The 16,721-nt window shown below is 41.3% G+C and overlaps 1 protein-coding gene across 2 annotated transcripts in view; it reads right to left on the reverse strand.

Annotated features, from left to right (window-relative positions):
• LOC126201026 (uncharacterized) overlaps positions 1–16,721 on the reverse strand; it is a 207,957-nt gene that overhangs the window by 21,177 nt on the left and 170,059 nt on the right. Inside the window, exon 2 of one of the 2 annotated variants that reach the window (XM_049936755.1) lies at positions 2,017–2,100. The exons of the other annotated variant lie outside the window; for it this stretch is intronic. Coding sequence (XP_049792712.1) covers positions 2,017–2,100 — 84 coding nt within the window. The remainder of the gene's footprint in view (positions 1–2,016; positions 2,101–16,721) is intronic. 2 annotated transcript variants of the gene reach the window in all.

The raw sequence follows: 16,721 nt of genomic DNA on the forward strand, positions 1-16,721 counted from the left end.
CAGTGTTAATCTTTTACATATTTTATGTAGCATTTTGTATTTAAAAAAAAATAATTTAGATGTTCAGAAGTGTGTGTTCCCATGCTAATCACTTCAGTTGTGTCGTTGTGATATGCTCACTGTCCTAAAGTTTGTTACATCTTGTATAGCTGAGAGTTCATATTTTTATAGTATTTTTTTAATTTAAGTTGGCAGTTAATGCTTGAATAAGAATGTCTTGATTGGAAACGACTCATAAAGTGGGAGAACAAAGGACAGACAACATATTAGGAGGTAACTAGTAATATTATACACCAAACATACTGCTTTAGTAAACCATGTGGTGTCTAGCTTGAGACACCTTTAAATGAATGTTTTCCTAAATCCAGTGTGTCCCAGAAGGGATGCTCACTAGTCAAGAATATGACAGGAACAATAATTTCAAGCAAAAGTGTAGTAAATGAGGGATCAGATGCATACCTTAAGAACTATGAACACTGGTTAATTTTAACCTACTATGTAACACACAGTTTCCACTTAACAAGTGCTCATAGCTTCTGTGGAATGCATTTCAGAGCCCATGTTTGAGACATTTGCTTCAAATTTTCAATCGTGTCATATCACTGAATGACCATTCCTCCTCAATAATAATAATAATAATAAGACAAAAGCTATAAATACTTACGCTATACCAATATTGACCTACTCACTTGGAATAATGAAATCGAGTAACACAGACCTAGAAGCACTCAATACACTTACACGATCACAATGCCACAAATATAGAATACATCACATACATTCAGCAACAGAAAGATTCACATTAAGCAGAAAGGAAGGAGGAAGAGGATTTAACGACATAAAAAACCTACATTATGGACAGGTACACAATTTAAGAAAATTTTTTCTGGAACGAGCAGAAACTAGCAAAATACACAAAGCAATCACTCATATAAATACATCGGCTACACCTCTGCAATTTCATAACCACTTCTACAACCCTTTAGATCACATAACATCAACAGATACGAAGAAAGTAAATTTGAAAAAGAAAACATTACATGGCAAGCACCCTTCTCATTTAACACAGCCACACATTGATCAAGACGCATCCAACACATGGCTAACAAAAGGCAATATACACAGTGAGACGGAAGGATTCATGATTGCAGTACAGGATCAAACAATAAACACCAGATATTACAGCAAGCATATTATTAAAGATCTCAATACTACAACAGATAAATGCAGACTTTGCAAACAACAAATAGAAACAGTAGATCACATCACAAGCGGATGTACAATACTAGCAAATACAGAATACCCCAGAAGACATGACAATGTAGCAAAAATAATACATCAACAGCTTGCCTTACAACATAAACTTATAAAACAGCATGTTCCCACATACAAGTATGCACCACAAAATGTACTGGAGAATGATGAATACAAATTATACTGGAACAGAACCATTATAACAGATAAAACACCACATAACAAACCTGACATCATACTCACCAATAAAAAGAAGAAATCAACACAAGTAATCGAAATATCCATACCCAATACAAATATACAGAAGAAAAAATTGAAAAATACATCCAACTGGCTGAGGAAGTCAAGGACATGTGGCATCAGGATAAAGTTGACATTATACCAATTACACTATCATCTACAGGAGTCATACCACACAATATCCACCAGTACATCAATGCAATACAGCTACATCCAAACTTATATATACAACTACAGAAATCTGTAATTATTGATGCATGTTCAATTACCCGAAAGTTCCTAAATGCAATGTAACATATACCGTACAGTTAAAAGGAAGTCGCACTTGATCAAGGTCCGCGTCACTTTCCTTTTTTTAACCACTTTCCTTTTTTTAACCAGACATAACGTCTGAGACAGGAAAGAGAAATAATAATAGTAATAATAATAATAATAATTTGTGACAATGTAATCTAGCACAGCTGTCCTTAGATACTACTGCAGATTCTATTGTCAGTAGGTAGTGGTCATTGCTGAACTTACCCCATAGTTCTTCAACATGTTCTTCTTTGTAAAGGTCCTAGTGTTCTTTAGAGGCTGCATAATATTAACCGTAAAGCGCAGTTGCTGGAAAAGAAAGTTTGTTGCAACAGATTCAAAGTAATTTGGTTGTTATATAAGTGTTGTATTACTTTACATAAGCTATGGAAGCAAACAAACAAGGTTGCGCAGTGAACTTGGAATTTCCATGGATATTGTTACCTTCCCAATAGCCTGAATTTATTTTTCAGCCTGTTAGGCATAAGCAGCAAGGAACACAAACATTTTTAATGGATTCATGTTGCTTTGTACCTTGCCAGTCAAATTTACACTCAGCCAAGTTCAACTATTTTGCTAGTAATGGCAGAATATTTCTACAAAAATGAGTGCCTGCACAGTTGCAAGTATGACTTGTGTGTATTCTTCGCGATCGTCACAGCCTTCTGTACACATCAGGTCTGTATGGTACTTAGATACTGGAATAGTTTCTTCCACCACTCTGAAGAAGTAATTGGAGACTAACTTGGCTGGCTGTCAACCAATGCAGCATCACACAGGAAGGGCTCATTCTGGTAATCTTAGTAGTGTATTCCTGGGTAATTAAATTACAGCTATCTCTCAAGTAGTGCTTTATACATTGTATTAGCACACGAACTTCTTCAGATTCCTAGACAAAACCCAAGTTAATCTTCTTTAAAGTAATGAATAGTCTGGTACAGTTGCTTTTCAAATACTTTGCTGAGGCGTGATGATGGCACTGACATCTTCAAATACAGAAACAAGAACAAGAACTGGCAGTGGCAGCTTCTCCAGTATGTGAAGAAAAACTTAATGATATACTATTAACCTGCAGTGGTAAGATACACTGTGAACAGTGGAACACCTGCTTCACTAAGACACAGTTCTGTGAGAACTCTTTGAATTTTACTATTTTAAATGGTAGCAGACATATTAATGCATACCAAAGGTCGTGGGAAGTATTACTTTAAGGTGAACATAGTCTGTGTGTGTACCTATACCCATCCGTAATGTGACTTATCTAGAGAAGATCTGGTAGAACGAAAAATCATTCACATAATTGCTCTTGCTACTGATGCAAACTGTTGCTTAGAAAGATTTGTACTGCTGTCACCGCTCTGAGTTGGTTTTAGATATAGTTGGTATGTCACCTAAACCAGCAAAAGTGTATTAGTGTTAGGGTCTATGAATTTTGATCCACCTTGCTCCATTACCATCTGAAACATAAGGGTATGTGCTTCTTGAGGCGCAAGTTCTCTTAAGATCCAAGTCTTCCCATAATGGAGTCAGAACATGTAGCTATTTTCTGAGCAGCTGCAGTGTGAAATGGCAGTCTCAGTGAATGGTCATTTTCAGACGTGTGAAGTCGCTACCTACGAGGTTTTCAAATATTAGTGTTACACTGTTGTTGATCATTCACGAATCATTTATGAAGCTATGACCACACTCCAATTTACAAAATGTGATATAAGCAAGCCAGTGCACAGTCAATTTTATAAAAGATCTTGGCCAAATTTTTCACAGTGTAATACAGCCTTTACCTACACATCATTAAAAAGACGTGGGTTTACTGTTATGAGGCTCGACTGTTACATCAGATACAGCTAGGTAGCCAGCCAGCATCCCCCTATCTGCCATGTGATGTTTACATCTGCCCGTCAAAGGCTTGTAAGCGGAAAAAGGGCACTACGAATGGGTTTGGTAGAACTTTAGGAGACCTAGTGGGCAAAGGGGCAGGCCAAGTAATCGGAAACTAATTGGACTGCCATAGAAGGCAGTCAGGGTATTAATTTCTACGTGCAAACGAACAGAACACTGAAAGGTTCTGGCGTGTAACGGAAGAGGAAGTGGCAGCAGCCCTCAATGAAACTGCTTTGTACACCCAAGCGATAGTTAGCCCACAAGGAACAGATGCGGTTATGGCTGATCCTCTCACAAACCAAACACGGAACACCAGATCGTCATCAGAACAGTTCCGAGAACTTGCAGAGTGCGAATCAGACATTTTCTGCTAATGACTTCAATTTGCGGGGGCACATCTTGGTCCCGTGTAATTAGACTCCAGGATTTGGTAACCTGAAACCCGAACTACGGAAGCATCTGCCGTGTAACAGCATTGTTTTACTTCTGCAATAACATTTTTCCTTCCTTCGTAAACCATGGACGCTAACATGTCATTATGTCAAATCCGAAATTAAGGACACATGTTTTTTTAACTGAACTGCTCTAGGAAGAGAAAAATGAACGTTTCGAACTGTTGACTGTAAAGAAATTATACAACAAAAATTTTGATAGTACAAGAAACACAAGACCTGTAGGTAAGTGGTTTGCTAAGCGTTTCTACACGGCACTGTTGCCGTATACGTAGATGCTGAAAGAGTGATGCAGCATCTCAGACCAAAGCATAACCACATTTTGATGCTGTATGTACTCACGACGTTGTGCAACATCGAGGTATCGCCTTCGAGAGCTGACTAAACGGCTGTTACTGGATGGTGTATGTACTAATGCCAGTGCACCGCACGCAAACTAGATCATCATAAGGACAATCGGAAAAATTCATACTAAAAATGAAACAGCATTAACTTTTAACTTAAAAAATCTAAGAACTGAAACATTTAATACGTCGGTAACAAAGCGTTGTAAAAAATGTCTCCAGTGAATAAAAATCAGACAAAACGAAGACTAACATGTTCGTGGTTGTTGACGTTGCAATGATAAATGGGGCCGTTTTGTAAAATCCAATTTCAAGGTGGTGTAAGTAATGAGGAATAGTAAATATTCCTACTAATGGCCTACATTATCTATCAACACAGAACTCGAAACAGTAAAAAATACGAACTTATTCGAGAGCAAATTTAAAATTCTACGCGAAGACTGAATTAACCAACCCCTTGCCATCATTTCATAACACTTGAATTTATTGACAAAAAAATCTCTAACGTCAAAATTATCTAAGTCACGTTGTTGTGGTCTTCACTCCAGAGACTGGTTTGATGCAGCTCTCCATGCTACTCTATCGTGTGCAAGCTTCATCTCCCAGTACCTACTGCAACCTACACCCCGGTCTCCATCTATGATTCTTACCCTCCACGCTGCCCTCCAATACTAAATTGGTGATCCCTTGATGCCTCAGAATATGCCCTACTAACCGATCCCTTCTTCTGGTCAAGTTATGCCACAAATTTCTCTTCTCTCCAATTCTATTCAATACCTCCTCATTAGTTACGTGATTACCCATCTTCAGCATTCTTCTGTAGCACCAGATTTCGAAGGCTTCTATTATCTTCTTGTCTAAACTATTTATCGTCCACGTTTCACTTCCACACAAATTCTTTCACAAACGACTTCCTGACATTTAAATCTAATCTCGATGTTAACAAATTCCTCTTCTTCAGAAACGCTTTCCTTGCCATTGCCAGTCTACATTTTATATCCTCTCTACTTCGACCATCATCAGTTATTTTGCTCCCCAGATAGCAAAACTCCTTTACCACTTTGTCTCGTTTCCTAATCTAATCCCTTCAGCATCACCCGACTTAATTCGACCACATTCAATTATCCTCGTTCTGCTTTTGTTGATGTTCATCTTATATTCTCCTTTCAAGACACTGTCCATTCCGTTCTACTGCTCTTTCAGGTCCATTGCTATCTGACAGAATTGAAATGTCATCGGCGAACCTCAAAGTTTTTATTTCTTCTCCATGGATTTTAATACCTACTCCGAACTTTTCTTTTGTTTCCTTTACTGCTTGCTCAATATACAGATTGAATAACATCGGGGAGAGGCTACAACCCTGTCTCACTCCTTTCCCAACCACTGCTTCCCTTTCATGCCCCTCGACTCTTATAACTGCCATCTGGTTTCTTAACAATTTGTAAATAGCCTTTCGCTCCCTGTATTTTACCCCTGCCACCTTCAGAATTTGAAAGAGTATTCCAGTCAACATTGTCAAAAACTTTCTCTAAGTCTACAAATGCTAGAAACGTAGGTCTGCCTTTCGTTAGTCTAGCTTCTAAGATAAGCCGTAGGGTCAATATTGCCTCACGTGTTCCAACATTTCTACGGAATCCAAACTGATCTTCCCCAAGGTCGGCTTCTACTAGCTTTTCCATTCGTCTGTAAAGAATACGCGTTAGTAATTTGCAGCCGTGACTTATTAAACCGATTGTTCGGTAATTTTCACATCTGTCAACGCCTGCTTTCTTTGGAATTTGAGTTATTATATTCTTCTTGAAGTCTGAGGGTATTTCGCCTGTCTCATACATCTTGCTCACTAATTGGTAGAGTTTTGTTAGGCCTGGCTCTCCCAAGGCTGTCAGTAGTTCTAATGGGATGTTGTCTACTCCCGGGGCCATGTTTCGACTTAGATCTTTCAGTGCTCTGTCAAACTCTTCACGCAGTATCATATCTCCCATTTCATCATCTACATTCTCTTCCATTTCTATAATATTGTCCTCAAGAATATCACCCTTGTATAGACCCTCTATATACTCCTTCCATCTTTCCCTTATTTGCTTAGTACTGGGTTTCCATCTGTACTCTTGATATTCATACAAGTCGTCCTCTTTTCTCCAAAGGTCTCTTTAATTTTCCTGTAGGCAGTATCTATCTTACCCTTAGTGATATGTGCCTCTACATCCTTACATTTGTCCTCTAGCCATCCCTGCTTAGCCATTTTGCACTTCCTGTCGATCTCATTTTTGAGACGTTTGTATTCCTTTTTGCCTGCTTCATTTACTGCATTTTTATATTTTCTCCTTTCATCAATTAAACTCAATATTTCTTCTGTCACCCAAGGATTTCTACTAGCCCTCGTCTTTTTACCTCCTTTTGATCCTCTGCTGCCTTCACTACAGCATCCATCAAAACTACCCATTCTTCTACTGTATTTCTTTCCCCAATTCCTGTCAATTGTTCCCTTATGCTCTCCCTGAAACTCTCTACAACCTCTGGTTTAGTCAGTTTATCAACGTCCCATCTCCTTAAATTCCCGCCTTTTTGCAGTTTCTTCAGTTTTAATCTACAGTTCATAACCAATAGATTGCGGTCAGTCCACATCTGCCCCCGGAAAAGTCTTACAATTTAAATCCTGGTTCCTGAATCCTTCTGATACCTTCCAGTATCTCCAGGCTTCTTCCATGTATACAACCTTCTTTTATCATTCTTGAACTAAGTGTTAGGTATGATTAAGTTATGCTCTGTGCAAAATTCTACCAGGCGGCTTCCTCTTTCATTCCTTACTCCCATTCCATATTAACCTACTAAATTTCCTTCTCTTCCTTTTCCTACTATTGAATCCCAGTCACCCATGACTACTAAATTTTCGTGTCCCTTCACTATGTGAATAATTTCTTTTATCTCATCATACATTTCATCAATCTCTTCGTCTTCTGCGGAGCTAGTTGGCATTTAAACTTGTACTATTGTGGTAGGTGTGGGCTTCGTATCTATCTTGGTCAGAATAATGCGTTCACTGTGCTGTTTGTAATGGCTTACCCGCATTCTTATCTTCCTATTCATTATTAAACCTGATCCTGCATTACACTTATTTGATTTTGTATTTATAACCCTGTATTCACCTGACCAGAAGTCTTGTTCCTCCTGCCACCGAACTTCACTAATTCCCACTATAACTTTAACCTATCCACTTCCCTTTTTAAATTTTCTAACCTACCTGCCCGATTGAGGGATCTGACTTTCCACGTTCCGATCCGTGGAACGCCAGTTTTCTTTCTCCTGATAACGACGTCGTCCTGAGTAGTCCCCGCCGGGGGATCCGAATGGGGAACTATTTTATCTCCGGAATATTTTACCCAAGAGGACGCCATCATCATTTAATCATACAGTAAAGCTGCATGCCCTCGGGAAAAAATTACGGCCGTTGTTTCCCCTTGCTTTCAGCGGTTCGCAGTACCAGCACAGCAAGGCCGTTTTGGTTAGTGTTACAAGGCCAGACCAGTCAATCATCCAGACTGTTGCCCCTGCAACTACTGGAAAAGCTGCTGCCCCTCTTCAGGAACCACAAGTTTGTCTGACCACTCAACACATACCCCTCCGTTGTGGTTCCACCTACTGCCTCATTGCATAGATTTACTCCCCCCTCCCCACATATGTGCGTGCACAGATAGCTGTACACGGCTCCTTAGCCCCAGTCGGGTTGCGACCGTAAATTCGACAGATCAAGCGTTTGTCGCCCTTCAGTATGCTGTGGGTGGGAGGCGGTGTGTTTCAACATCCGCGTTTTGTCGCAGATTTGATGAGAAATGGGAAACAAGTGACTGCAGCAAACTAATCGCTCTGTGGTACGCAGACCAGCAATGTGGGAAGAGGACGAGAAGGGATTGGGTAACATATTGCCATAACAATATGCCTGGTTCCTTGTACACGAATGAGGCGGAACTAACATAGAATAAGCGAGTAGAACTGAGACATTGCTTTCGCTATAATAGCAACGTATGGGCAGCAATTGAGATTGACAGATTCATGGGGCCATGCAGATAACCGGCGACATTAACAAGCGCTGTTACTTATGCTGCAAACACCCTATTGTGGAATGCTACTCCGAAGAAAGTAGCAACGATTATGAATGCTGGAAGACTATGGATCCTCTCATTTGCTATGCGTCCTACGGCTTTACTAAGTCCATACATTTGAGTGCTTTGGTAGAAAGAACTCTATTTTTACTGAACTGGCACGGAGAAGATTTAAAGGCATTTTTGTGTGTGACAACACTCGACCTCATAGACCCTTTACAGGATGCTCCATAAATTAAGTACTAACTTTAGTGAGAAATTAAACAAGGAAAAAAAAAGTTAGTTATGCTCACTGCATATCGAAATCTGTTACTTCAACTAGAAAGACTTCCAACAAACTGAGAGTCAAACGAGTAAATTAAAATCATGAGGTGCTAGTTGGCGGACATCTGCTAGCTCACAATACGCTTGCAGATGTTAATAAACGGAGTAAGATTACATAAAACATCCGTTGGTGCAGAAGTGAATTAGTATCTTCCTAAAACCTACTTGATGTGTGGTGAACGTGATAGACATCGATGTCATCGCAACGTAACTTTACAATGACATTTTGAACTTTTGTTCAAACTTAGTAAACGTTATAAATTTTTCCCTCCGCCCAATTAATAGGATTGTTGGTTCACATATAATAGCTCAGCAGCGTTTTTATCACTGTAGGTTCAGTCTGAGTTGTATGATAAGAGGACGCAGTTTGCCAGTCTTGTATTAGGAATCCTGAAAAGTCGACTGCTCGTAGAAGTTTATCATTGGGTGGAGCAAAAACTAATATTCAAAATATCCTTCATAAGAGTGTACGGCACGTATGGTTAAGCCGGAGGGGAAATTGATGTCACCATTTGAGAGCGCAGCAACAAAGTGAAACACACCCTCACATTCGTGGTCCCTCGAAAGCGATGTGGCCTGCTCCACGATTGGGTTGTTAGACCTGTCTTCTTCGCAGTGTGTGGTAAAGACATGTATGTGGGAGACCTACTGTTCAGACACACGGCTAGCCCTTCTACATTTTTAGGTTTTTCGTGATTTCCTTTAACCGTTTAAGCAAAGTGCCAAGACGGGTCCATTGAAAGCGCACGGCCGATTTCATTCCACATCCTTTCCTCGCGGTCTCTAAAGACATGATAGTAGACGAGATGTTTAATTTGCCTCCCCCATCGCAGAGAGTAACTTAATGGGACTGATTCATCCCAATTCACATAAAATGGTTCGCATGAAAAGTTTGATAGCCGTAACTGGGCATAAGACAGTATTTAATGTGGAATATAGAGCCTCCACGTTCCCCCTATGTTCAGCCTTAAATGAGGAGTTCCTAGCTAACGGACTGGAACAGAGCGAGATTGCGCTGTGGTTAGCATGCTGGACTCGCATTCGGGAGGAAGACGGTTCAAACACGCGCGCGGCCATCCTAATTTAGCTTCTACACGTTTTTCCTAAATCGCTTCATGCAAATGCTGCATGGTTCATACGAAAGGGCACCGCCGTCTTCCTCATACTTCTGTCATCCGATGACCTCGCTGTTGGGTCTCCTCTCCCAAATCAATCAACCATCCTAACTGATTAGATAAGGTAGTCTAACCACGAAGCCCCTGTCACTTCCGGAATTGTGCTTCTATGACTACTGTAAGAACATTGTATAGAGTGAAAATACGTATGATCGGTATTGGCCAACTGTTGAAACGTAGCTAAGGATGTGAACTGAGATGCAGTAAAATTTATTTGCATGTGTTTTTATTATTCTCTCACGGTACGATTACTTAAAAGTGAGAGAAGTCTGGTTTGGACGTGTTCTTAGGATTGATGCTAGAATCCTGAAAGGGTTGTAATGTAAGAGAATAACGAAGAAGACTCTGTCGATGACCGTGTAGACCCATGCGAGAACTACTAAACGTACAGCATATACAAAATGTTAAAGCGCATGCATGTGAGGTATGATCCATCCGGATACACCATGCAGTTTAGTACGGCGCTTTCGGAATTACGGGAGGCCACCAGGCCTGGATCGAATCCGCCCAGCAGATTAAGAGCAAGGGCAGGAGTCTGCGTGGAGGTATTTATGCGGTTTCCCACCTCCTACTAGGTCGGGGTCGTCAAACTTCCTTGTTCAAGAGCCAATACTGACACCGATGGGGCGGCACCTCGTGCCCCATATGTACCGATCTGATCAATAATAGGCAAAGTACGTAAGTTAGCATGTTGTCAGCCCCCGATAGACGAGCTACAGTGAGGGCGCGATAAATTGGCCAGTGGCTTCCAAGTACTGATCGTTAGAAGTCGGCACCATTAAGAACACTTGATGTCGTTTGTTCTCTGTTTCACCCTCAGCGATACCGACATTGTGACACTGTATTTTCCTGATGAAGTGCTGTTGCGTTGTCTGTGTGATTAGATGATTACTGATTAATAACAGTAGTTGTACTTATCATTAAATGCAATATGAGACACGGTCATAACTGTTTACTAAATGTTTTGAATTTAATTTTTACTCGGTGCATTGTATTACAACAGCCTTGCTACATTTAGGTACTGCATCTAAAGATGATCATCTCTGTAATGCACGTTCATGAACCCATCATACTTCTGTTCCTTGTCAAAATTTGTTCCATATCAGCTGTCGCACACGCTCGCGAATTGTCAGTACTGCAAGACAAACAATAAGCCATTCCCCCTTCCACACCCTCTAACCTCCCAGTGGTCGTTCTACTTACCTCTCTTCCTATGAGGTAAACTGTCGAATTCACCATCATTAATTAAAATCGAGCACATCCTAACATATTACTAAGTATTTTCGTTCGTTACCGAGCAGAACACTTACTCTTGAGAAGCTCTTACTGTTAATTGACGTCGGCTGAGACTGAGAACCGCGGTCCACACAAATAATGTGGTCCGTTTGACGATAACTGGACTAGGTGAATATTGGGCAGGTACCCACATGCCACATCAGTCCCACGATTCGCAAATCTTCCGAAAACGTTCTTTCACTTTGTTTAGAATAACACTACATGCAGACAGATGGGGGACAAATTTCATAAGGACGAGGGGGGGGGGGGGCGTGGCGACAGGAAGGGCATTGGGTCACCCTTTAACGTCGCCAAAGCCAGGTTAACACGCTGACAGCGTGAAGGTACAGTAAAAAGGCCAGAAAGAGAATATAGCATGTAAGATATGCAGTACACAGTCAATGTCAGCTACATTCTGGATAAACAAAAGTCGTATTTGTTTCCTGACTCGAGAACTGGCAGGCAAATCTAGGTATGTAGTGCGTATATTTGCAATCTAATTATTGAGTTGAATATAGTTTGTGTTCTTGGTCATGTATCTGAGCATCAGTTCATTATGAGATGGCATGGGCAACTTCGAAATGATACAAGTAAAATCCAGTAGCCTAGGTATAATTTACTGACCTTCCCAATTTGGAAAGGCTTTCACGAAAATGGAAGTGTTAGTGTAATCTGTTTGCATGGCGTCTCAGAGCTGTCTTAACTTTCAGTATTATTACCGAGACCGTTACGCTTTATGATCCACTTACAAGATAGCGACGTGTAGTGTAAGTGTTCAGTTAACTTAAAAAGGGCATCCTGTTGTAGAGCTGCAATGTGAGAGTTCCGGACAGGCTGTTAGCCTGTACCAACTACTCAACGTCGTGGAAATGAAAAAATAGTTCATACCGTACAATCAATTCTGCGCAGAAATGTGGCGAAAATTGACTCAAAGGGAAGCAGATGCAGACAAATACAGGTTTATATCGCTGAAGTGTTACAGAGCCTTCACAGACCACATCATCATTCAAAGGATCTACTGCGATAGTCATCAAACTGCGGCCCAAAACTTACCCATGCAGCCTGAGTTTCACAGCCGTATTATACATATTATAAATACGAAAGTAACTCTACTATTTATCGATTTGGAGAATATTATGTGAGATATAGGAGAATAATTTCAACTTGAAAGAGCTATTTCCTGGTAGACTTCGGAATTGCATCATATTTGTATAAATGCTTTTGTTTCGTATTTTCTACATAATAAGATTGATTGTAATGAATACAATCCTTGTACAAACCTCAACACGTTTAATCCATATTTGAATACTAATATCTGTCACAATCCCTTCGCATTTTAGTCACTGAGCGTCATGTCTATTGTAGTTCCTGATACGTTTGAAGTCTTAAGCACAGCCACGGGCAACAGGTAGACATATGAGGGCAGCTGACGTCATTGCACGTACAAATAATATAAAATTTACGCTGAGCCGAACTATAAATTTTCTTTCTTTGTCAGTTTAACGCTGTTTAATATTTTTAGGAAATCCACATTTTAGTACTGTCAATTATCGCTGTTCAGAAGAAAACTGATATGCATTAACAGCTCTTGGTCGTGGGGCTAGTGTTGCTGACCATCGATCACAGGTCGTTTGGTAGAGAGAGTGTGTGTGTGTGTGTGCGTGCGTGCGTGTGCACGCGCCCCCCCCCCCCCCCCCCCCCAATAACCACTGACGTGCAAATCGTCGAAGTTGCATCAGATACAGACTTGCAGTTAGCAGCCCACACATCTCATGTCATTTTACTGATGTGCGAGCGCAACTGTGGTTAATAGTACCTATAACAATGCACATATAGCAACCAAATCCAAAAACGTCGGCTAACGTTAAGATTCTCAAGAACGCAGGTTCCACGCTCAGAAAAATAATGATGATGATGATGATGATGATGATGATGATGATGATGATGATGATGATGATATGCCCAGTGAGCACTTGAAGATGCTTAGGAAATAGCGTCTCCCGGCAGGTATGAGGGCGTAGTGAGAGATTTCGCCTGATGTCATGCAGCTCACATCACACTACTGTCGTGATGTTCCTCCATGACTATTATCGGCCGTACTCTGCAGGGGCGATGAAGATACGCCTGCAGCGTTTCCGATGGGCAGTGTTCGATCACTCACAGTATAGCCCGTAACTGGCTGCCATTGAGTTTCATCTCTGCTCATATGAACTGCTGGCTTTGAAGACAACACTGTCGCACAGTCAACCAGCTGTATACTGGGGTAGAGTATTGGAAAGTTGGGACATCGCTACGACAAATGTCTTAAATCGGAGCGGCGACTATGTAGAGAAGTAACTGGAAGGTGTAACTAACTGTTGCAAATAAAACAATTTTGATTTTTACAGGGGTTTCCATTTCGTGACCGATCGGAACTTAATTTCCAAGTAGTCCTCTTATTTTCACACGCACTTAATTGTAATTGACGTTAGTGAATTCGGCCGTGATATAAGTAATGTTGGCCGCTTACCTCAGGGGCAGAGTGAGAAGCCGGTCACTGTCTTTAGTTACTAACAACACAGGGGCATGCGCCATTCTCACCGATTAGCTGCTGTGATATAAATTTCAAATGGGAATAACTTCGATTCGTGAATGCGCATAGAGTTGGTCTTCCTCAGATGTGGTGCATACTTGTAGCAAGGAGTACGAAATTAAATCAATGAGCCGGCGTACAGTTTATCGCGCCCTTACTTTGTCTATTCTATTGGGGACCCCCACAATGTCAGTAATGGGTCTGTAGCAAAATAGTGTCAAGACCACTGATCTGGCGGATAATGTCCGAAGCAGCGTGAGACTGTTAGCGGTCGATGCTGTTGTCTAAACAAAAGTTGCAAAGCCACGAGTCTATTGAAAACTCTAACTTATCGACAATTGGTGCAGAGACTGGTGGTTTACACTGTAAGTAAAGAAGCATAAGTACGCCCATATATTATCGAAGGGATTCATTGCCATTAGATAACAGAGCAATATCCCGAACTTCAGTTTGCTGCAGAATCCTTGAACATATTCTCAGTTCGTATGCAATAAATTTTCTTGAGACGAGAGAAGCTTACGCCTACGGATCAGCATGTTTTTAGAAAGCATCACTTGCGCAAAACTCACCCTGCCATTTTCTGATGTGAACCATGAATGAGGGGCAACAGGCAGATTACATTCTAGATTTCCGAAAAGCATTTGACAAGGTGCCCCATTGCAGGCTGTTCACGAAGGTATTTGAGCATATGAAATAGGTTCACAGATACGTGAGTGGCTTGAAGACTTTTCAAGTAACAGAACCCGGTACGTCGCCCTTGGCAGTGAGTGTTCATCAGACACGATAGTATCTTCAGGAGTGCCCCAGATGAGTGTGACAGGACCGCTATTATTCTCAGTATACATAAATTGTTGACGGTGTTTGGTGGTAATGCTGTGGTTAAGGTAAGGTGTTAAAGCTCAGTGGCTGTAGGAGAATACAGGATGACTTTCACAAAATTTCCAGTTGGTGTGATGAATGGCAGGTAACTTCAAATGTAGAAAAAATGTGAGTTAATGCGAATGACTACAAAAAACAAACCGTAATGTTCGGATACAGCATTAGTAGTGTAGTTTTTGGCACAGTCACGTCATTTAAATATCTAGGCGTAACGTTGTAAAGTTATATGAAATGGAACAAAAATCTGAGGATTGTGGTAGGGAAGACGAATGGTCAACTTCGATTTATGGGGAGAATTTTAGGAAAATGTGGTTTATCTGTAAAGCAGACCACATGTAGGACACTAATGCGACCTATTCTTGAATACTACTTAGTGTTTGGGATCCGAACCAGGTCATATTAAAGGAAAGACATCGAAGCAATTCAGAGGTGGTCTGATTTGTTACCGGTAGGTTCGATCAACACGGAAGTGTTACAGAGATGTTTCGGGAACTCAGATAGGAATCCCGGAGGGGCAGGCGAAGTTCGAGGAACACCGTTGAGAAAATTTAGAAAACCGACATTTCTAGCTGACTGCAGAACGATCCTACTGCCGCCAAAATACAGGACCACGAAGTTAAGATACGAGAAATTAGCGCTCGTACGGAGGCATATAAACAGTCGTTTTTCCCTCTCTCTATTTGCGAGTGGAACAGGAAAGAAAATGACTATAAAAATAGTACGGGGTACCTAACCTCCGCCACACGCCGTACGGTGGCTTGCGGAGTATCTATGTAGATGTACAGGTAGAGTACAATACAACCGTAAAATGCCTAGAGCTAATCGTTAGGAGGGATCTAATATGAGTGACTACATAAAAAGGGATGTAGATGTTTGGCAGATTCGTTGAGAGAATTTTAAGGTTATATAATTCTTCCACAAAAGAAGTGCTAATAAAACATCTGTACTACAGACTCTTCAATATTCCTTATTAGTCTGGGGCCGTTACCACGTAATATTAATACAAGTAATAGAGAAAACCAAAGGAAGAGAGGCGCTTTCCGGCATTGGGTCATTTAGTAAGCTCGAGAACGCTAAGCTCAGTGAGCTGCAGGGGCAGATCCTAGAAGAGAAGCGTTGTGTATCACGGGAACGTTATTGTTGAAATTGTTGGGCGACACGTCAGTTCCTCCAACAAAAGTCTCGCAAAATGACCACGACGAAAAAATCTGTGAAGTTCATACGGAAATTCACCCATAATCCTTGACGAGGAAAATGGAAGTGGTAATGGAACCAGAAGTACCCTCCATCATCATAAGGTGGCTTACCGAGTGTAGATGTAAGATGAGGGCTACACTAACCTCTATCTTCAGTTGTGTACAACCAGTGATTTATTTACGGTTGTAACATGTAACCCTGATTTCGTGCGCGCATGAAATCAGGGTGGCCGAGACGTGTCACTCAACTTGAATGGCTTAACAGTTCCTCCTACTATCATTACGAAGAATGCTGTTGTTTTCCGACCATTTCGATTCACTTGCCTGCCAGGTGTCTAGTGCTAGTCTATATTAATGGAGGATGAATTATTGGACCTTAAAGAAGGATAAGGATGCCTGCTCATTGTAGAGCGACTGGTGCTTTGCCTTTGCCGGGATTTCACCATTTCAACCACAGGTACCCCGCCGTGCAGGCGTGAAAATAACATAACTGTGTGGTTTGTGGCGTGCCGCGTGTTCAACGCCGTTGCGTCAGCTTCGGCCAGTATTTGTGCCGGGATCAATACATTAGGGAGCGATGCCTCTGGGCGCCGTCGAGGCGAGGCAGCGGGTTCGAAAAATGGCAGCAGCCGCTCTGCTCTCCCTGTGTCTAGAGATGTTCTGAAGACCGAAGCGAGGTAAGCTCTACAGGCAGAGGCGTGATTACGGCAGCCAGGTGAAGTTTTATGGCAG

Source organism: Schistocerca nitens, chromosome 1 (genome assembly GCF_023898315.1).
Source record: "Schistocerca nitens isolate TAMUIC-IGC-003100 chromosome 1, iqSchNite1.1, whole genome shotgun sequence".
NCBI classification, from domain to species: domain Eukaryota; kingdom Metazoa; phylum Arthropoda; class Insecta; order Orthoptera; family Acrididae; genus Schistocerca; species Schistocerca nitens.